This window comes from Chiloscyllium punctatum, chromosome 21 (assembly GCF_047496795.1).
Source record: "Chiloscyllium punctatum isolate Juve2018m chromosome 21, sChiPun1.3, whole genome shotgun sequence".
Lineage (NCBI taxonomy): Eukaryota > Metazoa > Chordata > Chondrichthyes > Orectolobiformes > Hemiscylliidae > Chiloscyllium > Chiloscyllium punctatum.
Window position 1 is genome coordinate 25,429,126 of NC_092759.1, and position 27,871 is coordinate 25,456,996.

Consider the following 27,871-nt stretch of genomic DNA (forward strand, 5'->3'; position numbering starts at 1 on the left):
TGTCAAGCTGGGAATTTGAGTTGCAGACGTTTTGTCCCCTGTCTAGGTGACATCCTCAGTGCTTGGGAGCCTCCTGTGAAGCGCTTCTGTGATCTTTCCTCCGGCATTTGTAGTGGTTTGAATCTGCTGCTTCCAGTTGTCAGTTCCAGCTGTCTGCTGCAGTGGTCGGTATATTGGGTTCAGGTCAATGTGCTTATTGATCGAATCTGTGGATGAGTGCCATGCCTCTAGGAATTCCCTGGCTGTTCTCTGTTTGTCTTGTCCTATAATAGTAGTGTTGTCCCAGTTGAACTCATGTTGCTTGTCATCTGATACCCAGCATGAGCATAACCAATGTAGTATACAAAATCCCATGCAAGGACTGCACAAAACACTACATAGGACAAACAGGAAGACAGCTAACAATCCGCATCCATGAACACCAACTAGCCACGAACCAACGACATGACCAGCTATCCTTAGTAGCCACACACACAAATGACAAGCAACATGAATTCAACTGGGACAACCTACTATTATAGGACAAGCCAAACAGAGAACAGCCAGGGAATTCCTAGAGGCATGGCACTCATCCACAGATTCAATCAATAAGCACATTGACCTGGACCCAATATACCGACTACTGCAGTGGACAGCTGGAACTAACAACCAGAAGCGACAGATTCAAACCACTACAAATTCCAGAGGAAAGATCACAGAAGCGCTTCACAGGAGGCTCCCAAACACCGAGGATGTCACCTAGACAGGGGACGAAACGTCTGCAACACAAATTCCCAGCTCGGCAAACAGAACCACTACAGAATTCTAAATAGTTACAAACCTCAAAGAAAAAAAATTTCTCATATCTCTGCCTAAATGGTGGCTCATTATTTTCAAAATGACTCCTAGTTCTAGAATGTTCCACAAAAGGAAACATCTTCTCCACATCAACCTGGTCAATACCCCTGAGGATCTTATTGGTTTCAATCAAGTCACATGTCTAGCTTCTAAACTCCACAGAATACAAGCTTAACCTGGCTAGGTTTTACTCATAACACAACCGACTTATTTCAAATATCAAGCTTTCTCTGAACTACTTAAACAAGGAAATAGTATTCCAGGTGTGATCCTGCAGTGCCCTGTACAAATGAAAAATAATGTCTCTTCTTTCGTGCTCAGTTTGCCGACAATAAACAATAATATTCTAATTACATGTTGCGCCTACATTCTAACCTTTCATAATTCATAGACATGGATACTCAGATCTCTCTGCATCAGAGTTCTTTAATTTCTCAACATATAACATGCTCTGTTATTCTTCCTGCTAAAATAGACAATTTCATATTTTCCCACATCACACTCCATTAAGCTGAGGAGCCTGTACTGCAGCTGAAGCGACTGGCTTCCAACAAGCCCAAACATCTTCCTTTTCTTCCACATATGTTGGCAATCGGTGGTAAGTTTTCCAACTGACTACAATCTTGTTAAGTGCTCCTTTGTATTATACCTGACTAAATGCAGGTTTTTTGTCGAAGACAAATCACTGTCATATCTTGAACTTCTATGTTTTGATCAAGACTGTAAATAAGGTCAGGTGCAATCTAAACTGAGAGAAAGTGAGGACTGCAGATGCTGTAGACTAAAGTTAAAAAGTGTGGTGCTGGAAAAGCACAGCTGGTCAGGCAGCATCTGAGAAGCAGCAGAGTCTACCGTTTGAGCATAAGCTCTTCATCAGGAATATGTGTGGTGGAAGAGGAAAGGCCAAGGGGGCTGAGGGATAAATGGGAGGGGGGCAGCCCCACTCCCACCCTTTTATCTCTCCGCCTCCTTGGCTGCAACCCCCTCACATTCCTGATGAAAAGCTTATGCTCGAAACGTAAACTCTCTTGCTTCTCAGATGCTGCTTGACCAGCTGTGCTTTTCCAGCGCCACACTTTTTGACTGTAATCTAAACTGAGTGTTGGTAAAAAGAGTATTGCTATGCAACCAAAACATGGGAATTGTTAGCAAAACCTTCCATGGCTTTGTTGATAATTGACAGTAGACTGATCAACCAGTAGTTGGCTGCGCTAGACTTACTTGGGCAACATTCCACATTGCTGGGTAGATGCTGGGACTCTAGCTGAACTGGAATCGCTCAGCTAAGAACATGGGTTTTCAAATACAGCAGCTGGGATGAATAAGGCATGCAAGGGACCTCAGAGGGCAAGCATGCAGGAGCCTCAGCCTTGGCAACTGTCCAGCAGATTTAAGGCTCTTTCTTAAAACAAAGAGCTGCAGACATTGGACGTCTGAAATAAAAACAGAAAGTGCTGGAGAAACTGAGTAGATCTAGCAGCATCTATGGAGAAAGAATCAAAAAGTGATCCTTCATCAGAATGGATTGAAGGGTTTGGGTGAAGATGAGAAAAGTTGGGGTGGTCTTTAGGTCCCTTACTGGTAATCACAATACAAGGCAAAGGACATAAAACTAAGTATCAGGAGCTTCTAATAAAGGGAGCAATAATCCTGGGTGATGTTTGTGTATATCCAAGCTGGAAAAATCAGAGGGTCACAAGTCTTTGAAATACTCATCTTAAAATGATGATGGAGCTAAACTCCTAAATATTTTTAAGGCAGAGCTTTTCAGGGTAAGAGGAAATACAGAGTAATTCAACCAGCTATGAACTTATTCTGCTGGATGAACTATGAATCATTCAGGAGGCTGAGGGGGTAATTGAGAGGAGTTACCGGGAGTTGGTTACTTCTAAGGCTCAGGACAAGGATAGATGGGTTACAGTTAGGGCGAGGAAAGGGCCCAGATAGACAGTGCAGAGATCCCCTGTGGACATTCCCCTCAGCAATAAGTATACCGTTTTGGATACTGCTGGGGGGGATGACCTACCAGAGGAAAGCCATAGCAGTCAGTTCTCTGGCACTGAGCCTGACACTGTGGCAAAGAAGGGAAGGGGGCAGAATAGAAAAGTACTCGTGGTAGGGCACTCAATAGGGGAATCGACAGGATATTTTGTGGTCAGGATCGGGATTCCCGGAAGGTATGTTGCCTCCCAGGTGCCAGGGTCCGGGACGTCTCTGATCGGGTGTATAAGGTTCTAAAAGAGGAGGGCGAACACCCAGAAATCGCGTTACAAATTGGCACTAATGATATAGCCAGGAAAAGGATCGAGGATACAAAAAGTAATTTCAGGGACTTCGGATGGAAACTGCAAAGCAGGACGAAAAGAGTAATGTTCTCTAGTTTACTACCGGTGTCACGAGATAGCGAGGCGAGGAACGGGTGCAGCTTAACATGTGGCTGCGCAACTGGTGTAGGAGGGCTTCAGCTATGTAGATAATTGGGATGCTTTCTGGGGAAGGTGGGACCTGTACAAGAAGGACAGGTTGCATCTGAACTGGAAGGGGACCAATGTCCTGGGTGGAAGTTTCGCTCGAGTAGTTCGAGAGGGTTGAAACTAGTATGGCAGGGGGATGGGAACCTGAGCTGTATACCGGAGGTGAGAGTTGATGCAGATGAGGCAATAGCAAGAGGTAGACCAGCTAGTGGGAAGGATTTTCCTGGGAAGGAACCAAGGGATCAGTTAAAGTGTATTTGCTTTAACGCAAGGAGTATCAGGAATAAAAGTGATGACCTTAGAGCATGGATCAGTACCTGGTGCTATGATGTTGTGGCCTTAACAGAGACATGGGTTTCTCAGGGGCAGGAATGGTTGGTGGATGTTCCAGGGTTTAGAGCGTTTAAAAAGAATAGGGAGGGGGGAAAAAGAGGAGGGGGTGTAGCACTACTAATCAGAGAGGGTATCACAGCTACAGAAGCTTCCATTGTTGAGGAAGGTCTGCCTACCGAGTCAGTATGGGTGGAAATTAGGAACAGCAAGGGAGCAGTCACCTCGTTAGGGGTTTACTACAGGCCCCCCAATAGCAGCAGGGAGATGGAAGAAAGCATAGGTCGGCAGATTTTGGAAAAGTAGGGTTGTTGTAATGGGTGACTTTAACTTTCCCAATATTGATTGGAACCTCCATTGAGCAGAAGATTTGAATGGAGCTGTTTTTGTAAGGTGTGTTCAGGAGGGTTTCCTAACTCAGTTACGTTGACAGGCCGACGAGGGGAGAGGCCATTCTAGACTTGGTGCTCGGAAACGAGCCGGGGCAGATATCAGATCTTGTGGTGGGAGAGCATTTTGGTGATAGTGACCACAACTGCCTCACATTCTACACAGTTATGGAGAAAGAGAGGATTAGGCAAAATGGGAGGATATTTAATTGGGGAAGAGGAAACTATGATACGATTAGACATGAGTTAGGAAGCATGGATTGGGAGCAATTGTTCCATGGTAAAGGCACTATAGACATGTGGAGACTGTTTAAGGAACAGTTGTCGCAAGTGATGAATAAATATGTCCCTCTGAGACAGGCAAGAAGTGGTAAGATAAAGGAACCTTGGATGACGAGAGTGGTGGAGCTTCTCGCCAAAAGGAAAAAGGTAGCTTATGTAAGGTGGAGGAAGCTAGGGTCAAGCTCAGCTCTAGAGGATTACAGGCAGGCGAGGAAGGAGCTCAAAAATGGTCTGAGGAGAGCCAGGAGGGGCCACGAGAAAGGCTTGGCAGAACGGATTAGGGAAAACACAAAGGCATTTTACACTTTTTGTGAGGAATAAGAGAATGGTCAAAGAAAGAGTAGGGCCGATCAGGAATAGTATAGGGAATTTGTGTGTGGAGTCTGAGGAGGTAAGGGAAGCCCTAAATGAGTTTTTTGCTTCTGTCTTTACGAAAGAAACAAACTTTGTAGTGAATGAAACCTTTGAAGAGCAGGTGTGCATGCTGGAATGGATAGAGATAGAGGAAGCTGATGTGCTGAAAATTTTGTCAAACATTAAGATCGACAAGTCACCAGGCCCGGACCAGATTTGACCTCGGCTGCTTTGGGAAACGAGAAATGCAATTGCTTCGCCACTTGCGAAGATCTTTGCATCCTCGTTCTCCACTGGAGTCGTACCTGAGGACTGGAGAGAGGCAAATGTAATTCCTCTCTTCAAGAAAGGAAATAGGGAAATCCACGACAATTACAGACCAGTAAGTCTCACATCTGTCGTCTGCAAGGTGTTAGAAAGGATTCTGAGGGATAGGATTTATGACCATCTGGAAGAGCATGGCTTGATTAAATGCAGTCAACACGGCTTTGTGAGGGGCAGGTCATGCCTCACAAATCTTACTGAGTTCTTTGAGGATGTGACTAGAAAAGTTGATGAGGGTCGAGCTGTGGATGTGGTGTATGTGGACTTCAGCAAGGCATTTGATAAGGTTCCCCATGGTAGGCTCATTCAGAAGGTCAGGAGGAATGGGATACAGGGGAACTTAGCTGTCTGGATACAGAATTGGCTGGCCAACAGAAGACAGTGAGTGGTGGTAGAAGGGAAATATTCTGCCTGGAAGTCTGTGGTGAGTGGTGTTCCACAGGGCTCTGTCCTTGGGCCTCGACTGTTTGTAATTTTTATTAATGACTTGGATGAGGGGATTGAAGGATGGGTCAGCAAGTTTGCAGACAACACAAAGGTTGGAGGTGTTGTTGACAGTATAGAAGGCTGTTGTAGGCTGCAGCAGGACATTGACAGGATGCAGAGATGGGCTGAAAGGTGGCAGATGGAGTTCAACCTGGATAAATGTGAGGTGATGCATTTTGGAAGGTCGAATTTGAAAGCTGAGTACAGGATTAAGTATAGGATTCTTGGCAGTGTGGAGGAACAGAGGGGTCTTGGTGTGCAGGTACATTGATCCCTTAAAATGGCCACCCAAGTGGACAGGGTTGTTAAGAAAGCATATGGTGTTTTGGCTTTCATTAACAGGGCGATTGAGTTTAAGAGTCATGAGATCTTGTTGCAACTCTATAAAACTTTGGTTAGACAGCACTTGGAATACTGCGTCCAGTTCTGGTCACCCTATTATACGAAAAACGTGGATGGTTTGGAGAGGGTTCAGAGGAGGTTTACCAGGATGCTGCCTGAACTGGAGGGCTTATCTTATGAACAGAGATTGACTGAGCTTGGACTTTTTTCATTGGAGAAAAGGAGGAGGAGAAGGGACATAATTGAGGTATACAAGATAATAAGAGGCATAGATAGAGTCGATAGCCAGAGACAATTTCCCAGCGCAGAAATGACTAACACGAAGGGTCATAGTTTTAAGCTGGTTGGGGGAAAGTATAGAGGGGATGTCAGAGGCGGGTTCTTTACACAGAGAGTTGTGAGGGCATGGAATGCGTTGCCAGCAGCAGTTGTGGAAGTGAGGTCATTGGGGACATTTACGAGACTACTGGACATGCATATGGTCACAGAAATTTGAGGGTGCATACATGAGGATCAGTGGTCGGCACAATATCGTGGGCTGAAGGGCCTGTTCTGTGCTGTACGGTTCTATGTTCTATGTTATTGAATGATGAGCAGGCTTGAGGGTCTGGATTGCACATTCTGTTCCAAATTTGTATGGACATATGACATTTCAGGGATTTTGGAATAATTTTGGGGACTATTGCTGCAACTCTCCCTCAACTGTTCTTGCTGCACGTCTGTTCAGTTTTATTCCTTTGTAAATTTTCTGTTACAGTTTGACAGAATGAACTGTGTTCTAGGCCATTTAAGAATCAACCACATTGCTATGATGCTATTTACACATGTAGGCCAGACTAAGTTAGGATGCAGCAGGAAGGTCCCAACCTCTTCAGGGTTGGGTCCTTTTACTCGGAGCAGCAAGGTCTCCTTAATACAAAGTTAGGTATGCCGACAGTACTGGCTTGTTGTCCTTGCTTTTGGTGAGGTATTAAGAGAGAGCGGAGGAGTGAGGAGAATATCTGACATGGCCTGTGGCTGCTGGGCCGAGGCTGGAATTTGTATTTCATGATCAGATACCCTGCAGAAACGTATTGTCTATAGAAGAGTAAGGGGGCGGTCAGGCAAATGTAACCGTTTCCTGCAGGTAACGAAAAGGAGAAACATTTGAAGTGGATGAGGCTGTGTTAGAAGCAAGTGGAAGGCATAACCGATTTCTGTATCACTGCTGGCTATTACAACTGTTTAACAATGTCTATTAGGGCAGAATATTGAGAACACCAGCAAAAAAAAGGGTTAAATGCTCTGTTTTAGCTGCATTGTACTTAGCTTTCAGTCACCACTCAGAGACAGGAACTGAGTTTGCAGAGCTCTGCTGCTCTGCAAATGCAAAGCAAGAAACAAAGCAACTTAACCACTTCCTTTCCACCAGAGGGTGCAACAGGGGAAGGAGAAGTAAACACTTCCTGTTTTTTTTAAAAAAGTCATGGGGAAGCTGAATTAAAGAGAGACAGAAATGACTGCAACCCCAAGCTACAGGGAACCGGAAAGGACTGATAAATGAGTTTAAATATTCTCTAAACTCATGAGTTTTCAACATCCTTTTACTCCTCAGTCTGCACACAAATGAAGCTCATTGGGACAGGATGCAACACAAATATCTCCAACCTCAATGGAGGTTTTCAGCATGCCAATATAAAAGATTAAGCTGCAGCATTTGCAACAATCTTCAGTTAGAGTGCCGACTTTATTACGATTTTCCATAGTGTGGAAACAGGCCCTTCGGCCCAACCAGTCCACATCGACCCTCCAAAAAGTAACCCACCCAAACCCATTTCCCTCTGACTAATGCACCTAAAACTATGGGCAATTTAGCATGGCCAATTCACCTGACCTGCACATCTTTGGGCTGTGGGAGGAAACTGGAGCACCCAGAGGAAACCTGCGCAGACAAGCGGAGAATGTGCAAACTCCACACAGACAGTTGCCCGAGGCCGGAATTGAACCTGGGACCCTAGTGCTGTGAGGCAGCAGTGCTAACCACTGAGCCACCGTGCTGCCCCAGTGCTGTGCCGACTTGATGCTTCATCTTGGCCAACTCTGGAGATTCCCAGAATGTTGGTCTTTAGCCGATTCAATTCACTCCACTCTGTTGATAAAGATTTGACTGAGGGACTGGATACATCACCATCACAGAACTTACTAAATCTCCTTCCTCACTTTTCTCAGAAACCTTCAAGATGTGTAATAGTCTGAAAACTTTTAGAATTTCACCTCTTCTTCCACCTTTCCCACTCCTCTTATCGCCATTTGATATGTTTTTATTCCTTGTGTATTTGTAAGCAACCTCTCATTCCTAAAACTTATAATGCTGAAATCATCCTGAGCTCATGAGTGCAAAATGGAACAAACAACAATCAGCCACAGATAGTAACAAGCAGCAATACTGGAGGATGGCATTCCTTACAGAATGCAATCACTTGGGTGGAGAAGCTGTTAAATAGCCTTTTCTGTATTCCCTGAATAATGTGCTGGATAATTCTATTGGATGTTGTCAAGTACTGAAGGTGCTTGGTATTCAGTGACAAGAAACTGGAATTCCTGGGATATAAGGCAGCATATAAGACAGACATCTTTATAACACAGAATTACAGGGCATCAAACCAGACGATGTCTTGCACCTGCCCTACATTACCTCAGTAATAATGCTGCTGTATACAACCCCTACGGTCTGTATCTTTGCTTTTGACTTTCCCAACATGAAAATGCTTCACTTTATCGTAGCACTGAACCACGCTGAAGGAGAAGGTTAAGCCCTTTGCTCGAATTAGCTGACTTCATTGGGTGCCTGAAGCAGATTAATTTTCATAGGCCAAAGAAAGCAATGGGTACTGGTTACTATGAAAGAGAGTAGGACACACCACACAATGTTCCAAAAGCGTGGTGCTGGAAAATCCTGATGAAGAGCTTATGCTTGACTCTCCTGCTCCTTGGATGCTGCCTGACCGGCTGTGCTTGTCCAGCACCACACTTTCCGACACTGATCTCCAGCATCCACAGTCCTCACTTTCTCCATACCACACATGTTGGAAGGACTACACTTTACCCCACCCCAAAGTCATGCAATCTAGATATCAGCATTCCTCATTGCTTTGAACTATATCCAGACAGCAACTGATGTAAAAGTAAATCTGGTTTGGCAATTGTGATTAAAAGCTTCGTATGAATATGTTAAAGAAAGATCGCAATTCATACCACAATGTTCAATTCCTCGAGCCACTTCACAGCCAATAAAATGTTTTTAAATCATAATTGCTCAGCAATTTTAAAACATGGCAGCCAATTTGTGTACAGCAAGATCCCACAGGCTGAAACACGAAGAAGAATAAATAATCTGTTCTGGCAAAATTGGACAAGAGATAAATCCTGTCCCCAGGTCAGCATGGAGAACTTCACTGCTCTTTCTTCAAAAAAAAATAGTGATTGTTGGATCTTTTACATCCACCTGAAAAGGAAGGGTAATGAATGAGAGAAAGGTGTCCATGGTGGTACCAAGGATATGGGCAAAGTGAGAAATTAGCTCTTGCATCAAGAATTCAGGGAGCGAGGCAGTAGATTCAAAAGCAGGACTTCAATGGTTGAAATTCTGGATTACCCCTGGTGTCACGTGCTAGCGAGTTTAGAAATAGGAAAATAGCACAGATGAATGCTTAATTCAAGAATTGAGGCAAAAAGGTGGGTTTCAGATTCCATGTTTTGTGCTTGGGGAAGGTGGGATATGCAAAAACGGAATAGATTGTACCTGAACCAGGCTGGGACCAACACCCTTGCAGGTGGATTTGCTAGTGCCAATGGAAAGATTTTAAACTAGTCCGGCAGGAGGAAAGGACACAATATTGATCAAACAGAGACATATGATGCTACAGCATCATACAGCAAAGGAAGCAAGTCACAGATAGTTCAACTATGTTGAGCGTCAAGAGAGTAATGTAAGGCTGAGTGGTCTTCAATGCTAGGAGTGTAATAGGCAAGACTGATGAGTTAATGGCACAGATTGACACATGGAAATATGATATTGTTGCCAACACTTCCTCATTCCTGGTAAAGGGCTTTTGCCCAAAACATTGATTCTCCTGCTCCTCGGATGTTGCCTGACCTGCTGTGCTTTTCCAGCACCACTCTAATCATGACTCTAATCTCCAGCATCTGCAGAACCCACCTCTGCCATCACAGAAATATGGTTGAGGGAAGGGCTGGACAAGCAACTCAAAATATCTTTATGCAAGATAGAGGAGGGTGTAAAATCATTGGGGGTGGTGTAGCACTGTTAACTAAACAGTCAATTACCGCAATAAAGAGAATGGATATCTTGGAAGGGTCTTCAAACGAGGCTCTCCGGGTATAACTTAGGAATATTAAGGGGCCAGCTACTTTACTCAGTGGGAAAGAGAGGAGCAAATATGTAGACAGTTCACAAAAGTTTGTAAGGATAATAATCAGGTAATTATATTAGGGGATTTCAACTTTCCCAACATAGGTTGGGATAGTCATAGTGCAAAGAGCCTAGAGGTGACAGATTTCATGAATGCATCCAGGGAAGTTTTTGAATCAATTCGTAAGAGGTCCAACAAGGGACAGTGCAATACTGGATCTGGTTCTGGGGAATGAAGATGGATGAAGACTACAGCGTTTGATGTGGCAGTGGGGGAACATTTAGGTGAAAGCAACCACAACATGGCACGGTTCAAATTTGTAATGGACAAGGAAAAAGATGGCCTGCTGAAAGTAGCTTTGGATTGGGGGAAGCAGTTTTTATTAAACTAAAACAGGATCTGGCCACATTAGACTGGGAACAGCTCCTTGCAGGTAAGTCTACAACAGAGCAATCAGGGACATTCATAAAGGAGCTGGCAGCATGGTGCCTCGGTGGTTAGCACGGTTGCTTCTAAAGCACCAGGGACCCAGGTTGGATTCCCACCTCAGGCATCTGTCTGTGTGGAGTTTGCACATTCTCAGCGTGGGTTTCCTCTGGGTGCTCCGGTTTCCTCCCACAGTCCAAAGATGTGCAGGTTAGATGAAATGGCCATGCTAAATTGCCGAGTTAATCAGATATGTGTAGGTTAGGTCATTAGTCTGGGGTAAACATAGACTAGTAGGGGAATGGGTCTGGGTGGGTTACTCTTTGGGGGGTTGGTGAGGATTTGTTGGGCCGAAGGGTCTGTTTCCACACTGTAGGGATTCTATAAAACAAGAGTATATGTCCAACTTGTATCCTTTAGAGGGAAATGTAGCAACAATAAGTTTAGAAAATCCAGGATGTCAAGGACAATAGAGGACTGGATAAGCAAGAGGAGTAGGGTTTTCAGCAAGCCAATGAGAATGACAATGACGATAAGAGGTGGGACAATTAATACAGGTTTGAACACGTTATATCTGAATGCGTGCAGTATAAGGAATAAGGTAAATGAACTTGTGGGGCAGATTGAAATTGGCTGGTATGATGTGGTGAGCATCAGGGAGACATGGCTGCAAGGGGATCAGGATTGAGAGCTGAATATTCAAGGATATACACCCTATCAAAAAAGGGCAGAGGGGATGAGGTTGCCTTATTAATAAGAAATGAAATTAAATAAATAGTAATAAACAAAGTCAGATGGTGTAGAATCTGTGTGGGTAGAATTGAGGAACCGCAAAGATTAAAAAAAAATAGTTGGAATTATACATAGGCCTCCAAACAGGAATCAGGAGCTGGGGTGCAAGATGCACCAGGAGATAGAAAAGACGTGTAGGAAAGGCAAAGTTATAGTGTTCACAGGGGATTTCAATATGCAAGTGGATTGAGAAAATCAGGTTGGTAGTGGATTGCAAGAAAGTGAATTTGTGGAACATCTACGAGATGGCTTTTTTGGAGCAATTTGTGGTGGAGCCCACTAGGGAACAGGCAATACTGGATTTAGTGTTGTGCAATGGGGCAGAATTGATAAGGGAGCTTAAGGTGAAGGAACCCTTAGGAGGCAGTGATCATAATAGGGCTGAATTTACTCTAACATTTAAGAGAGAGAAGACTGAATCAGAGGTAAAGGCATTACAGCTGAATAAAAGCAACTGAAGTGGGAGATGGCATGGGGCAGGGTGACACTAGGCACACAGACACACAAGATGGCCACTGAACCACAAGTTGGCCACTTGACACACAAGATGGCTGCCAGACCACAATACGGAGAGCGACAGCACAGCAAACGCATACTGCCTCGGGTCACCAGAATGCCAGCGAAATGCACTCACAAGCTAGTTGATTAGTTAAGGCGGGTGGGGGAGACAATGCCCATGAGTAGTGTATACTGCTCACTGAAGTGCTTGAGTCCAGCCAACACCTTTGATAGAAATGCTAACAGTTTGATACGGATTCAATACAGAGTGCTAATAGCCAGGGCTGCAGTAATCCTCCTTCAGAGGAAGAGCGATTAGCACCCTTTACAACAGCAATGGAAGAGCAAAGACAGGAGTTCCTGGGAGTAATTCAGAAGGAACGGTAGACATTCATCCCAAGGAAAAGAAGCATGGTACAGGGAGGACAAGGCAACCATAGCTGACTAGGGACATCAGGATAGCATATAAGCAAAAGAGAAAGCATATAATGTGGCGAAGGGCGGTGGGAAAACAGAGGATTAGGAAGCTTACAAAGACTAATAGAGGGTAACAAAAAAAGAAATAAGGAAGGAGACGATTAAATATGAGGGTAAACTTGCCAGTAATAGGGTGTAGGTTTGCTCGCTGAGCTGTAGGTTTGATATCCAGACGTTTCATTACCTGGCTAAGTAACATCATCAGTGGCGACCGGCAAGTGAAGCGAAACTGTTGTCTCCTGCTTTCCATTTAAATCTTTTTCCTGGATGGGGTTCCTGGGGTTTGTGGTGATGTCATTGCCTGTTCGTTTTCTGAGGGGTTGATAGATGGTATCTAGGTCTATGTGTTTGTTTATGGCGTTGTGGTTGGAGTGCCAGGCCTCTAGGAATTCTCTGGCATGTCTCTGCTTAGCCTGTCCCAGGATAGATGTGTTGTCCCAGTCGAAATGGTGTTTTTTTTCATCCGTGTACAGGGCTATGAGGGACAGGCTAAGCAAAGACATGCCAGAGAATTCCTCGAGGCCTGGCACTTCAACCACAACGCCATAAACAAACACATAGATCTAGATACCATCTATCAACCCCTCAGAAAACAAACAGGAAATGACATCACCACAAACCCCAGGAACCCCATCCAGGAGAAAGATATGAATAGAAAGCAGGAGACAACAGCTTCACTTCACTTGGAGGTCGCCACTGATGGCGTTACCTAGCCAGGTAATGAAACGTCTGGGTATCAAACCTACAGCTCAGCGAGCAAACCTACACCCTAAACCTCAACCTGAGCTACAAACCTTCACAAACCTTGCCAGTAATATAAGCAAAGACTGTAGGTTTCTTTTGATATCTCAAGGGCAAAAGAGGGGCAAAAAAGTACATTAGGTCACTGAAAATGATGCTGGAGAGATAACAATTGGGAACAAGGAAATGTCTGAGGAAGTCAACAATTATTTTGCATCAGTCTTCAAGGTGGAAGACATGGGTAATATCCCAAAAATTCAAGAGTGAGGGGGCAGAGCTGAGTAAGGTGGCCATCACCAAGGAAAGGGTGCAAGAAAAACTGAATAGCCTGAAGGTAGATATATCACCTGGACCAGATGGACTACACCCCAGAGTTCTAAGAGAGGTCGCTGAACAGATCATGGAGGTGTTAGTGATAATCTTTCAGGAATTGCTAGAATCAGGGAGTGTCCCACCAGACTGGAGAATTGTTAATGTGACACCACTGTTTAAAAAGGGAGTAAGACAAAAGATGGAATATTACAGATTGATTAGTCTAACTTTGGTTATGGGTAAGATCCTGGAATCCATTGTGAAGGATGAGATTTCAGAATACTTGGAAGTGTACGATAAAATAGGACAAAGTCGACATGGTTTCATCAAGGGGAGGTCATGCCTGACAAATCTGCTAGAATCCTTTGAGGAAGTAATAAGCAGTTAGACTAAGGAGAGTCAATGGATATTATTTACCTGGACTTCAAGAAGGCCTTTGACAAGTTGTCACACAGGAGGCTACTGAGTAAGGCCCATGGTGTCAGAGCCAAGAAGCTTAGCTGTCTGGCATAAAGCAGAGATTGGGGATAAAAGGGTCCTTTCAGGGTGGCAGCTGGTAACAAGTGGTGTTCCGCAAGGCTCAGTGTTGGGACCCCAACTTTTCACTTTATACATTAATGATCAAGATGAAGGAACTGAGGACATTCTGGCTAAGTTTGCAGATGATACAAGATAGGTAGAGAAACAGGTAGCACTGAAGAGGCAGGAAGGCTACAGAAGAATTTGGGCAGGTCAGGAGAGTGGGCAAAGTGGCAGATTGAAACATAGAGAATTCTGGATGGCCTGGACAGAGTAGACTTTGAGAAGATGTTTCCATTGGTAAGAGAGATTAGGACTCCAAGGCACAGCCTTAGAGTAAAGGGAAGACCCTTTAGAATGGAGATGAGGAGACACTTCTTCAGCCAGAGAGTGGAATTCATTGCCACAGGAGGCTGTGAAGGCCAGGTCACTGAGTATACTTAAGACTGAGATAGATAGGTACTTTAGTGTCAAGGGTTATGGGGGAAAACAGGAGAATGTGTTTGAGAAACTTATCAGCCATGATTGAAAGGCACAGCAGACCCGATGGGCTTAAGTCCAAAGGGAGCAATTCAGCTGTGGCCCTAGAGGAATACAGAAAATGCAGGAGAAGACTTAAGAAAGCAATTAGAAGAGCAAAAAGGGGCATGAAAAAAAGACTTGTAAAACAGGATTAGGGAGAATCCTAAGGTATTTTATAAAAGCATTAAAAGTAATAGGTTAACCAGGAAGACAGTAGGGCCCATTTGGGACCATGGGTGCAACCAGTATGTGAAGCCACAGGACATTGTAAGGGTATTGGATGAGTACTTCCTTTCACTTTGGAAAAGGATGACGTAGGTATGGAATTCAGGAAAAGGGCCTGTGAGAAACTTGCACAGTTTGACAGAGGAAATGGGGAGGAATTGGAGGCTGTGTCAGGCTGGAAAACAGAATAATGACCTGGCCTGGATTGATCAGATTAATGTGAAAACAGGCCCTTCAGCTCAACCAGTACATGCCGACCCTCCGAAGAGTAACCCACCTAGACCCATTTCCTTCTCACTAATGTACCTAACACTATGGGCAATTTAGTACGGTCAATTCACCTGACCTGCATACCTTTGGACTGTGGGAGGAAACTGGAGCACCCAGAGGAAACCCACGCAGACACGGGGAGAATGTGCAATCTCCACACAGAGGCTGGAATCGAACCTGGGACCCTGGTGGTGCGAGGCAGCAATGCTAACCACTGAGCCACTGTGCAGCCCAGCCCCTGGATGAAATGCATCCAGACTGCTGGGGCAGGTGAGGCAGGAAATTGCAGGGGCTCGGAGGATGGCAAATGTGGTTCCATTTTATAAGAAAGGTAGTGGGGGTGAAGCAGGGACTTACAGACTGATGAGTCTCAAGTCAGCTGCAGGGAAACTATTAGAGAAAATTCTGAAGGAACGCATTAACACCCACTTGGAAAGGCACAGGTTAATTAAAGATAATAAGTTTAGCTTTGTCAGAGGATGGTCATGCCAAAAAAATCTTTTAGAATTTTCTGACAATATGATCAAGTGTATGGATGAGGGAAACACAGTTGATGTAGTTTATACGGATATTAGCAAAGCTTTTGACAAGAACACACATGATATATTAATTGAGAAGGTTAAAGCACACGGAATTGAGGGCAACTTAGCAAGATTGATCAGAAACTGGCTCAGTAATAGGACACAAAGGGTAGTGGTAGAAGGCCGTTCGAGTGACTGAAGGTTGGTGTCCAGTGAGGTACTGGATCACTATTGGATCCTTATTGTTTGATTAGATTAGATTACTTCCAGTACGGAAACAGGCCCTTTGGCCCAACAAGTCCACGCCGACCCGCCGAAGCACAACCCACCCAGACCCATTCCCCTACATTTACCCCTGCACCTAGCACTACGGGCAATTTAGCATGGTCAATTCACCTAACTTGCACATTTTTGGACTGTGGGAGGAAACCGGAGCACCCGGAGGAAACCCACGCAGACACGGGGAGAATGTGCAAATTCCACACAGTCAGTCGCCTGAGGTGGGAATTGAACCCGGGTCTCTGGCGCTGTGAGGCAGCAGTGCTAACCACTGAGCCACCGTGCCGCCCGTTTGTTATGTAGTTAAATGATATAAATAAAAATGTGGGGAATATGTTAAGCAAATTTGCAGACGACACCAAGATTGGCAGAGTGATTAATAGTGAAGACAATTACAAGTTACAGGAAGATATTGATGGGTTGATCAGATAGCCAGACCAGTGGCAGAGGGTTATTAACAGAGTGTGATGTGAAGCACTTTGGAAGAAGAAACAAAATGAGGGAGTATTTAATAAATGGCAGGGCACTGGGCAGCTTAAAGGAACAGAGGGACCTTGGGGTATTAATTATTCACTGATCCTTGAAGTCAGCAGAGCAGAGGACTAGGATAGTTAAGAGGGCATATGGGACACTTATTTTCATCAGTTGTACTGTGGAGTATAAGAGCAGGGAGGTAATGTTGGAGGTGTATAGAGTGCTGTTGAGGCCACAACTGGAGTACTGTTTACAGTTCTGATCACCTCACTACAGAATGCAATAGCACTGGTGGGAATACAGAGGAGGTTTACCAGGATGTTGCCTGGGATGGAGAAATTGAGCTATAAAGGGAGACAAGATAAGCTTGGATTGTTTCCTTTAGAGAAGGGAAGACAAAGCGGAACATGATTGAGGTGTATATGAATAAAGTGAGAGGGAGCAGCTGTTCTCCTTGTTGGAGGGGTCAATCATGAGAGGGCATAATTTAGGGTAAGGGGCAGGAGATTCAGAGAGGATTGGGGAAAATCTGAAATGGTGAGAATCTGAAATGCACTGCCTGGGAATGTAGTGGAGGACAGAAATCTTACAACCTTTGTAAGTATCTCAAATACCATAACATTCAAGGAAAATCAACTGGAGTAGAAAGTTGGGATTAGAGCACTTTTAGTGGTAGATATGTTGTAGCAGACCCAAAGGGCCGATGGGCCTTTTCTGCACTTCTATCAATCTACCAGTTTAATGTTTCATACCCTTGATGGTCCAACAATGCTTGACAATCCTACTTTGGAGTAGGACATGAATCCATTTGACAAAATAGAATGAATGCTACCCACTGTGCCACTGCTGATATGGTTTTAATATGAAAAATTGAAAACATTTGCACAACTAAGCCTTACGAATGGATCAACACTACAATAGGGACTTTCACCTATTAAACCAAATCAGTTATCTACCACCTAATTTTATACTTGAGCTGAATTTCCCGCTCTCAAACTCGACTTTAACCTCACTTTGCAGAATGTAATTAGTGGGAAGTGAGCATGCTGATGCAAACAGGAAGTGCTTGTACTGATAACTACCTTCACCACAACCACTCGCCTGACATACTGATACTCAGGTTTTGAAAGTAAACTTTGTACATCAGTAGCTGAGTCTGCTAGTGAGTCAAATAGCTATAAAGTTTCCATGCTAAAAAAAAGTTTCCATTCAGTACCAACTCAGCACCTTTTCTTCTCATTTTGAATGACAGTCTAGAGATCCGTCCACCACAATGAACGTTTCTTCAGCAATATTTTTAAACTCTATGCTTTACATTCTGACCAAAGCTTATTGTGAAAACTTATCTTTATTTTTAGTTATCTTGGCATTTTCTCCTGAAGGTTTCATGATACTGATTCTATTGACAGTGCTGCTCACTTGTCCTTTCCCTCAGTTGTCTTGTTTTAAAATTCATTCATGTGATGAGGGCGCTGCTGGCTATGTAGCATTTATTGCCCAGCCCTTATTGTCCATAGGACAGTTAAGAGTCAACCACATTGCTGTGGGTCTGCAGTCACATGCACGCTAGACCAGGTAAGGATGACAGTTTCCTTCCCTGAAGGACATTAATGACCCAGACGGGTTTTTCTAACCATCAGCAATGGATTCATGGTCATCATCAGATTTTTATTTCCAGATATTTATTGAATTCCACTACCTGCTGAGGCAGGATCCAAACCCAGATTTCCAGAATGTTACCTGGGTATCTGGATTAACAGTCCAGTGATAATATCATGAGGCCATCTCCTCCTCTAATTCTGCTGGTGTAAACCTTGATAATTAACAAGTATCGTCGGGCTATTCCAACAGCTGAATCTCACTTTATTGTCTTTCATTATAATACACACGTCTTTTTCAGGATAGGAGAAAGTTTTTAAGTCAGGTCACAAAGCCAATGATATTTGCACCAACTGCAATTTTAGCACAGATCAGTTAACATGGAACAGACCAGGTAACAAATGTGGGATCTGAAGAACTCAACTGTGTTTTTCATGCAGGGATATTCTGAAGCTTGACAGGTCAGGTCAGCAATAATACAGCACAAATGCATGTGTAGATAAAGCACACAAGGCAGCTACTGGAATGTAACATAGGAGGAAGAGCAGGCCATTCTGCCCGTCAAGCTGCATACATACTTTCTGAGAAGCGTGAATGCACTGGAGATTATGCAGAGGAGGTTTATAAGAAAAGTTCCAGGGATGAGAAACTTCAGTTATGAAAATACATTGCATAAGTTGAAACTTCTTTCCTTGGAGAAGTTTAAAAGGGAACTTGATAAATTTTTAATAAGAAGAAGTTTGTGATAACAGAGAGAAATGGTTTCCATTTGTAAAACAGAAAGCTCAGACTTTAAATAATTTACAAAGGGAGTGACTGTGAAGTGTGAAAAACTAAACTTCTGACCACAGCACCTGGAAGTGTGGAGGAGACAGGTTCAATCAAAGCAATGAAGAGGACATTAAATGATTTTATAGCAATAATATATAAACCCACAACAAAAGGACAGGAGAATGGCTCCAAGTCACAATGCTCGTTTGGACAGAAGGTGTAGACATGTCAGGATAGCTTCTTTCTAGACTATAACAATTCTGTGATTCCAACATAGTTGAAAGTTTAGACTTGAAATATGAATTACCTCTTCTGGAAATCCCTTTTCCACCACATTTCCTCTTTTAGTTATGGATAGGTAGAGCACTATAAACTACTACAGCTCAGCAATGCTATTGAAGTGTTATGTGTCATGTTTTATTTCCTATCTATAATTACAGTCCTTCCCTTTCACTGGCTATAAACAATAATAAAATGTGACAATTGCTTGAGACTGACATTTCAACCTGGCTTCTGTGGGAGGAGAGTCACACAATCAGAGCAGAAAAGACTGGTTAATCAATAATGAAGTTTTATAACATACACAGTTTTCAAAAGTTCTCTAGTACGTAATTGAATGGTGAGTGCATTTCCAAGTGTGTGCTGCAACAACTTCAGGCTCTAAGAAGAAATGACCAACAGCCTTAATGATTTTTAGCAAACCAACAATCTTCAAAACTATTTAACTCTACAGGGCAGCTTTGAAAAAAGTGAACAATTTAATAATTAAAATGTTTCCACCACACCTTCTTAGCATATTTGCAGAGTGGGTGTCTCTATCCCTAATCAATGCTGTATTAACAGATTTTTAGCAGGCCTTGAATCTGGCTTCTGGGCCTGTGCCCTGAGGAGGAGGAGTCACCTCAGGTTTGGGCTTAGGTTCAACTACAGTGAACTATAGCTTTTGCCTAAGTTGCACTGGCATCACAGATGGTCATATTCCACCAACATGAATAGCATACTGACAGACACTCCCTGTCCATGCTTATAGCCCAATTTACGCAAGTATTAGAATCGCCATCACTCACTGAGCCAAATCTGGCAAGAGTCAGCACATTCTGAATTAAGAGGAAGTAACAAGAAAAAGAGAGGTCAGTCTCCTTGACTCAGTCATAGCTGGTCACTCACTCACTAATCCTATGTAAACATATTTTTATAATGGGGAATTCTTCTAGGACAAAACAAAAGCTTAAAAAATTCCTAGTAATGAAAAGCAATTGGTGTGGGAGCGGCACAGACAGCGTCACAGGATGAAGTTAGTTTTGGAGGTCGTGCTGTGTAATGCATGAGCTCCACCTGCAGTCAGCTTTCAAACATTGCTCTCCCCAAACCGGAATTTCAACAATTGCTTTTATTTAAATCCTGCAAAACACAAGTCTGAACAAGATGTCAGGATAAATGGATACTCTTTAATAACTCTTGCTGGAGAAGCATCTACCTTTCCCTCGAGAGAGTTCAAAAAAAGCCAAAGTGTTAACAAACAGGATAATTGGAGCATATAATCCCAGTCCATTGTACAAAATGAAATTGGAATATAACCTGCTGTCTGAGGCAGTTGTAGTAGAAGTGGTTAAGAAATTACCTTGGATATAGCTGACTTACTCCAAGGTAATGATCTGGCAAGAGTAAAGGTTATAGCTTCACCCATAAACATGGGAAGGCTAAATAAGATTTAAAAAAAACATGGAACAGTTACAAGAACAAGTTTTAATCATTTTCCATCATGTGTAGTGGCCAGTGCAATGGCTCACAAAGTCCATCACCAGAATCCAAAGTAACTCCAGAATCAGACATAAGAGCAGATAAAACTTTTCTTAAGAATGAAGGTAGTTCAGAAGTAGTATTTGGAAAGTCTTTGTTACTTGATGTTCAGAAAGCAGATCTGGACTTAAGTTAGTTAGTACAGGCAGCTCACAGTGAGGCAGAGGCTGAATGAATTCCAGAGTGTTACCCCATTAAAAAAACAGTTGGAAATGGAGACACTCTGACAGACTTGTGGATAAAGAATGGATGCAGAGTTGTACTAATCAAAATATCGTAAGGAGACACTGCAACATATGAAAGCTCTATAGCAGGGCATGTAGGAATTCTGAAAACTTAAGCACCAATACCTGGTCAAGACTTTGTAACAGTACTGTACAATATGTCATGAATGTCAGGTAGTAGGAAACCACAACATGTAATCAAATCAACGCTTTCAATACTCTTATCAATGTCTGAAGAATCAGTTCAGTATAAGTAGATTGCATAGGATGATTACCCAAGAACACATGGAAATATTTACCCTATTCAATTTACCCTACTCAAGTTATATTACTTACTCGGGTTTGCTTTGTAATTTTGCCCTTAGTTGCTTGTATCCCTTCAACAGAACCTCCCCTCTAATTCTATGTTGCTGGTTTTAATGTGGTCCCTGACCAATGGCTCTTCCCCCTCCCATCTCAAGTTCTTCTCGAGTACACAGTAGATATCCAAATCATGCTCAGTTGCAGAGAACATATCTATTAAAACCATCAACTCGATAGAAGATGCTCTTTGTCTGCCTGAAACTTAGGGGTATTCTGATGCAAAGGGTTGACCACAACCAAGTACTGAAAACTGGTATACACCAAGGTGCAGTATGATGTGCTGGGATATGTACTAAAGCCTGAGTGCAAACGTTTGCTGGGGCAGAACCCACTGTGTAAGACCATAGTGCATTGAGGGGTTTGTAATCATATAAAATCCCTTGAACTGCATATGCTGTAAATAGAAATTTTAATAGTAAGCATAAAAACGTATCTCAGAATGCTACGTAGGGTACTGAAAGAAACTGGCTTGCTTTCCACTTTATGTAATATCAACATTGAAAAATTATCGAACCTATGCTAATAAGTTTTATTAAGTATATATTTTGGGGTGAAAAGAGCCTCACAGATCAGGCAGCTTGAAAATTATCAATGTAAGAGTGCGGTGATACATGCTGGAAAGTGGATTTCTGCAGCTTTTGATACTGTTGCATCAAATATAGCATGGTCTCTCCAATTGATCAGGCTCCTTGAACAACAGAAAGAAATTATCTTTGGAATTGCACATAATCATAATCACTAACTGAAAGTGGGGTAAATTTCGTGCAGGCAACTGGGTGAGATCACACTGGGGTGTGGGATATGTTGTTGATTAAGTATCCATGAGACATGATTTGGAGATGCCGGTGTTGGACTGGGGTGTACAAAGTTACAAACCTGATGAAGGAGCAGCGCTCCAAAAGCTAGTGCTTCCAGTTGAACCTGTTGGGACTAATACCTGGTGTTTATGATTGGTAACCATGAAACATGGATCTGGTTCACACAGGCACGAGGCAGTGTCAAAGCACCCCCTGGTGGGCATGCAGTCACACAACACTAGCCACTAGACTGGCTTCTCACTAATCAGGTTTTTAACTTGATTCTAGCTCAGTGCTTTTTGCCAATTTTCAAAGATGTGACCTCCAAATGCCAATGCGAACCTTTCTATTCTCACAGAATATGGGTCAGGTGTAATAGTCGCAGTGCCCCTACCTTTGTTGAATTTATGGACTGGAATTTTCTTCAGCTGCTCTTTTGACAGTCGGCTTGTCTGGATTCTGCGCCGATACTGCACACATCTCACTATCTATAACACACAAAATAAAGTGAGACCTCAGGTCAAAGGTGAAGTAGGATTTCATCATCTGATGCTGTTAAACTCTGGCACAAGACCAAATCTTTCTTTCACAGCTTGAGACACTTGTCCCTACAACAAACAAATGGCTTTTCAACATAGTGAAACACTCCAAGGTGATCTCACCTAGTTACCTTTACAAATTTACCTCACTTTTTGTTTAGTTCTAAGTTGTGATCATAGAAGCACAAATCAGCAAAGTTGGAAATCAAACTAAAAAAGGAAAAATGTTGAAGGTGACCAAAGCTAAGGGAAGGAAGTTTAAAGCAGAGTCTTAGAGGAGGAAAGGGAGTTTCCTTTTATTCTTTCTTGGGATGTGGGCATTGCTGGCTGGTCAACATCTATTGCCCATCATTAATTACCCACAGAACAGTTAAGAATCAACTACATTGCTGCAGATTTGAAGTCATGAGTAGACCAGATCAGGTAAAGATGGCAGATTTCCCTCCCAGCTTAGTGAACCAATTGGGTTTTTACAACAGCTGGTCATCATTAAATTCATTCCAGATTTGTACCGAATTCAAATTCTGCAGTCTGTCACAGTGGGATTTGAACCTGGATTCTCACAACATTACTTGGGTCACTGGATTAATAGTTGAGCATTAATACCAGTAGGCCATTACTTCCCCAGATTCAGGACGGAGAGTTAGAGGAATGTCAGAGCTTTGGGCCCAGGAAACTGAATGAAAGGCCACCAATAGTGAAGTGATTAGAAGACCAGAAACAGAGTAATGTAGATACCTCATAGGTTTGTAGGATTCAAAGAGCTAACAGAAATAAGGAGCGTTAAGGTTATGGGGGAATTTGAAAATAATTGGTAATAGATGAAAGGGATTTGGTGCAAGTTGGGGAGGGATAAAAGAGCTTTGTATAACCACATGCTTATGGAAATTACAGCAAAGATCACAGCCTCCTCATGCAGCCGATGTTTATCTCGGGTACTTCCCAAGTTGTAGTTCATACACTACAGGATCCTACATCATGCAGCAGCTTGGGACGAATCTCAACAAAAATCATTGCATCTCTCTCCAGACCTTCTTTGGAAAGGCACATTTAAAAAGGACTTGTGCAACGTTCTCTTCACCAGCTTCTTTGAAGGAAAATACAGTTGTAGAAAGTCCCTTGCCGAGCAACAACATTCTGATGGGGAGCATCCCTCTTACCGCTAGCTAAAGTTATATCTCAGAGCTTGTTAGAATGCCTCAGTGCCAGACCTTTGTGTCAAATGGGTTTGACAGTTTGCTCAGGGAACCACCAAAACAGGACCAAGCTTCTCCTTTCCCCATTGAACCTACAGGATGTTACATGCTGATCACTGCCTGACAGACTTGTAGTCAAAGGTGATTTTCTCAACAAACTGTTCCAAGAGGGACAGATAGTATGTTATGGGCCCAACACATTCAATGTTCTGTAGCAATTGTGCCAGATCCATCCTTGGGAATAAGTAGAACCTCAGCATGTAGTTCCACTTAGGTTTGTGTACCCATGGTCTATGCGTAGCTTGGTGCAGGCACACATGAAGGTGGCCATCAGGATAAAGATGCATTTTTCCCCTTTCTTTCCAGAAAACTTTATCAAGTGTCCCTGTGGACACTATCTATCTTTGACCGCTAGATAAAATAGAAGATAGTTCAGATGACTGCTGCAGCCCAGACTCAGGGAATGGGCCAGATCTACATTACATATAATACTGTGAAAGATGCTCTTTAATTTGCCTGAAACATATTGGTTTTCCAATATGGAGAGATGTCTGCAACTGAACATAGTGGACTGACACATTTCCAAGGTCCTGGCTAATGGGCATACGGAAACCTGGGACAGTCATTGCAAATCTGCAATGGGGAAAGGTTACATGTCTTTGGTCTTTCTGCTGGAATGTACTGGGAACTGTTAATAGATAATTTCTTAGGTTGTATCAGCATACACAACTTTGTTAAATTTAGTTCACATTCCAAATTCATATTTGCATCGAGATACCAAGGGTGTAAGCTGCTCTGAGAAATATGAATTTTCACTGTATTTCTGGTAATGTCCAATTTGAATCGCTCTGAAATACACTTTATTGAACAACTTTCTTCTGCACAAAGGTCATAGTCAGCTGCACTAGAATATTCAGGTTTAAAGGCGTGGGATGAAGTTTCAAACTGAAGTGGGGAAGGTACCATTGATAAGACCATAAGACAGACCATAAGACATAGGAGTGGAAATAAGGCCATTCGGCCCATCGAGTCCACTCGCCATTCAATCATGGCTGATGGGCATTTCAACTCCCCTTACCCGCATTCTCCCCGTAGCCCTTAATTCCTTGTGACATCAAAAATTTATCAATTTCTGCCCTGAAGACATTTAGTGTCCCAGCCTCCACTGCACTCTGCGGCAATGAATTCCACAGGCCCACCATTCTCTGGCTGAAGAAATGTCTCCGCATTTCTGTTCTGAATTTACCCCCTCTAATTCTAAGGCTGTGTCCACTGGTCCTAGTCTCCTTGCCTAACGGAAACAATTTCCTAGCATCCATCCTCTCCAAGCCATGTTATCAAGATGGAAAGAAGCGATCTTGGATAGAACATAGAACAGTACAGCACAGGAACAGGGGCCCACAATATTGTACCAAAGATGATACCGAATTAAAGTAATCCCTTCTGCCTGCCCTTAGTCTATATCCCTCCATTTATGAATGTTACTGATAAGTGATTGGAAATTCATCCCAAATAGTACCAAAAGACATGAAGCATCTGGTGCACCTTGGACAGTTTTCAGAGAGAGGGATTGAGTCAGTGTCTATGGAATGCAGTTTGTTTCAGGGATTGAAGGCAATGTTTTTGGTATTCCAAATATTTCACTGGAAGCTCAGTCAATATTGATGCTGCACAAGCAATCTGACCATTCAGAGAGTGTGGAAGGTTGAAGGAGCGGTGATGGCAATTGTTTTCCTCACAATCTGGCAAAATCCAATTGTAATTGACAATGCTGTGATCTCTGATAATGTCATCAAGACAGCAACTTCACAAAGGCTTAACATGCAAGAAACACCTGTTTCCTGCTGGCCCCTCTCCCCCGTGAGAACATTCTGCACCCTCTCTGAGACATCTACTGTGCATTTTGGGAAAGCAAATCTTATCAGGACTTATACACTTAATGGTAAGGTCCTAGGGAGTGTGGCTGAACAAAGAGACCTTCAAGCAGGTTCATAGCTCCTCGAAAGTGGAATCACAGGTAGATAGGATAGTGAAGGCGGCGTTTGGTATGCTTTCCTTTATTGGTCAGTGCATTGAGTACAGGAGTTGGGAGGTCATGTTGCGGCTGTACAGGACATTGGTTAGGGCCACTGTTGGAATATTGCATGCAATTCTGGTCTCCTTCCTATTGGAAAGATTTTGTAGAACTTGAAAGGGTTCAGAAAAGATTTACAAGGATGTTGCCAGGATTGGAGGATCTGAGCTACAGGGAGAGGCTGAACAGGCTGGGGCTGTTTTCCCTGGAGTGTCGGAGGCTGAGGGGTGACCTTATAGAGGTTTATAAAATTATGGGGGGCATGGATAGGATAAATAGACAAAGTCTTTTCCCTGGGATCGGGGAGTCCAGAACTAGAGGGCATAGGTTTAGGGTGAGAGGGGAAAGATATAAAAGAGACCTAAGTATTCACCCAGAGGGTGGTATGTGTACGGAATGAGCTGCCAGAGGGAGTGGTGGAGGCTGGTACAATGACAGCATTTAAGAGGCATTTGGATGGGTATACGAATAGGAAGGGTTTGGAGGGATATGGGCCGGGTGCTGGCAAGTGGGACTAGATTGGGTTGGGATATCTGGTCGGCATGGACGGGCTGGACCGAAGGGTCTATTCAGATTTAGATTACTTACAGTGTGGAAACAGGCCCTTCGGCCTAACAAGTCCACACCGACCCAGCACAATCCACCCAGACCCATTCCCCTACATTTACCTCTTCACCTCTTCACTATGGGCAATTTAGCATGGCCAATTCACCTAACCTCCACATTTTTGGGCTGTGGGAGAAAACCAGCGCAGACGCGGGGAGAATGTGCAAACTCCACACAGACAGTCGCCTGAGGCGAGAACTGAACCTGGGTCTCTGGTACTGTGAGGCAACAGTGCTGCCCCAAATTTCCATGCTGTACATCTCTATGACTCTAAAAAGCATATGTTACAGCAGCACCTCAGGGAAACCTGATCAATTTAGTTATTACATGATAAAACAAAACATTTTTACATACGCTTTAGAATAAACTTCAGCAAGCAAATCTACACCGCCAAGATCGAGAGATATTTGAAGCATAAACTCAGCTCAGGCTCTCTTTCCTGTGCACAAGTTTAGCTAATCTCAGTTGCTAAGAGGGGGAGAAAAGGAAAAAAAAAACAGTTGAAGTCTGTGGTCCTAATCCAAACTTAGCAAACCTTGTTGGAAAATGAGCATTCAAATGATGCATTGAGATCTACATTGGCCATACCCAAAAATTCAGTTTACAGCCACTCACATGAAAAGGGTGGGGTATGAAGGGGATGGTATGGGTGGATCGTGTCTACTGAACTGCATTAAGGTGAAGAATGTTAATTCTCAGAGGAGAAGAGAGAGGAAAAATAAACACATGGGGAGCATTCTCAGGCAGCAACCCTGCTTGTGGAAATTTTACACTCCTGAGATGTGCAGCCCACAGATCAATGCCTGCACCAAAACAAGTTCCACAGTTTGAAGGCAACAAGCAGAGCAATTTCCCGGGCTCTTCAGGTGGTGAACGAAGCATAGGACAATGGGCAATTAATTAAAATTTATTTCCATTGATAGGTGAATAAGGAATGAGGTATCAAAGGCTGAAAATTCTCACTGCATATGGTTTTAAACTCATGGCCTCATTTTATACTATTCGCTCTGACAGTCACCATGCCACCTAGCTGGGTGAGGATGGCTACAGCACACAGCATTATCTAGAACCTCAACACCTCCCACCCTATTATCTCAGTTGGTATATCAGAGCTCAGATGGTGAAAATTAATTTGAACAGCACCAAAACGAATTCCTTGGAAGGAGTTAATTTCCCCCATGTTCTTTCAATGTTGGAATGACATGAGATGGATCAAATAATCACCCACCCCAGCCCTGCCCAAGTTGAGATTGGTATGGACATGGTTCTTCTTTCTCGTGAATAGGGCTTAGTCTGCACAGAGAGTCAAAATAGTGTTTACTCTGAGAAGCTATTAGGTCTAGGTACAAATTGAAATAGGTGGAAGAAATCGGAATCATGCAACACAAAAGAATAAACAAACCCTCAACAAACCTTCCCAAGGAAAGGTATAGCCCGATACTCAACAAGGTAAAATTCTTTCTGTGTTTTCCATGATTTAGCCCCAAGCTCAGTGGAGCACCTCCCCTTGGAGCAGGGCAACATTTTCCATGTCTCACGTTAGCCACCAGCACCCCCTGCTGCCTGTGAGACTAACAATCAGTGGCAAACATGAGACACATCATTTAAAATAGAAC

General features: G+C 43.3%; 1 protein-coding gene across 7 annotated transcripts in view; it reads right to left on the bottom strand.

The window, feature by feature from the left end:
* Window positions 1–27,871, bottom strand: part of LOC140492664 (E3 ubiquitin-protein ligase RNF167-like) — a 125,811-nt gene that overhangs the window by 63,528 nt on the left and 34,412 nt on the right. For all 7 annotated transcript variants that reach the window (XM_072591707.1, XM_072591703.1, XM_072591706.1 and 4 more), the window contains one exon: window positions 22,235–22,328. In XM_072591707.1, coding sequence (XP_072447808.1) covers window positions 22,235–22,328 — 94 coding nt within the window. The remainder of the gene's footprint in view (window positions 1–22,234; window positions 22,329–27,871) is intronic.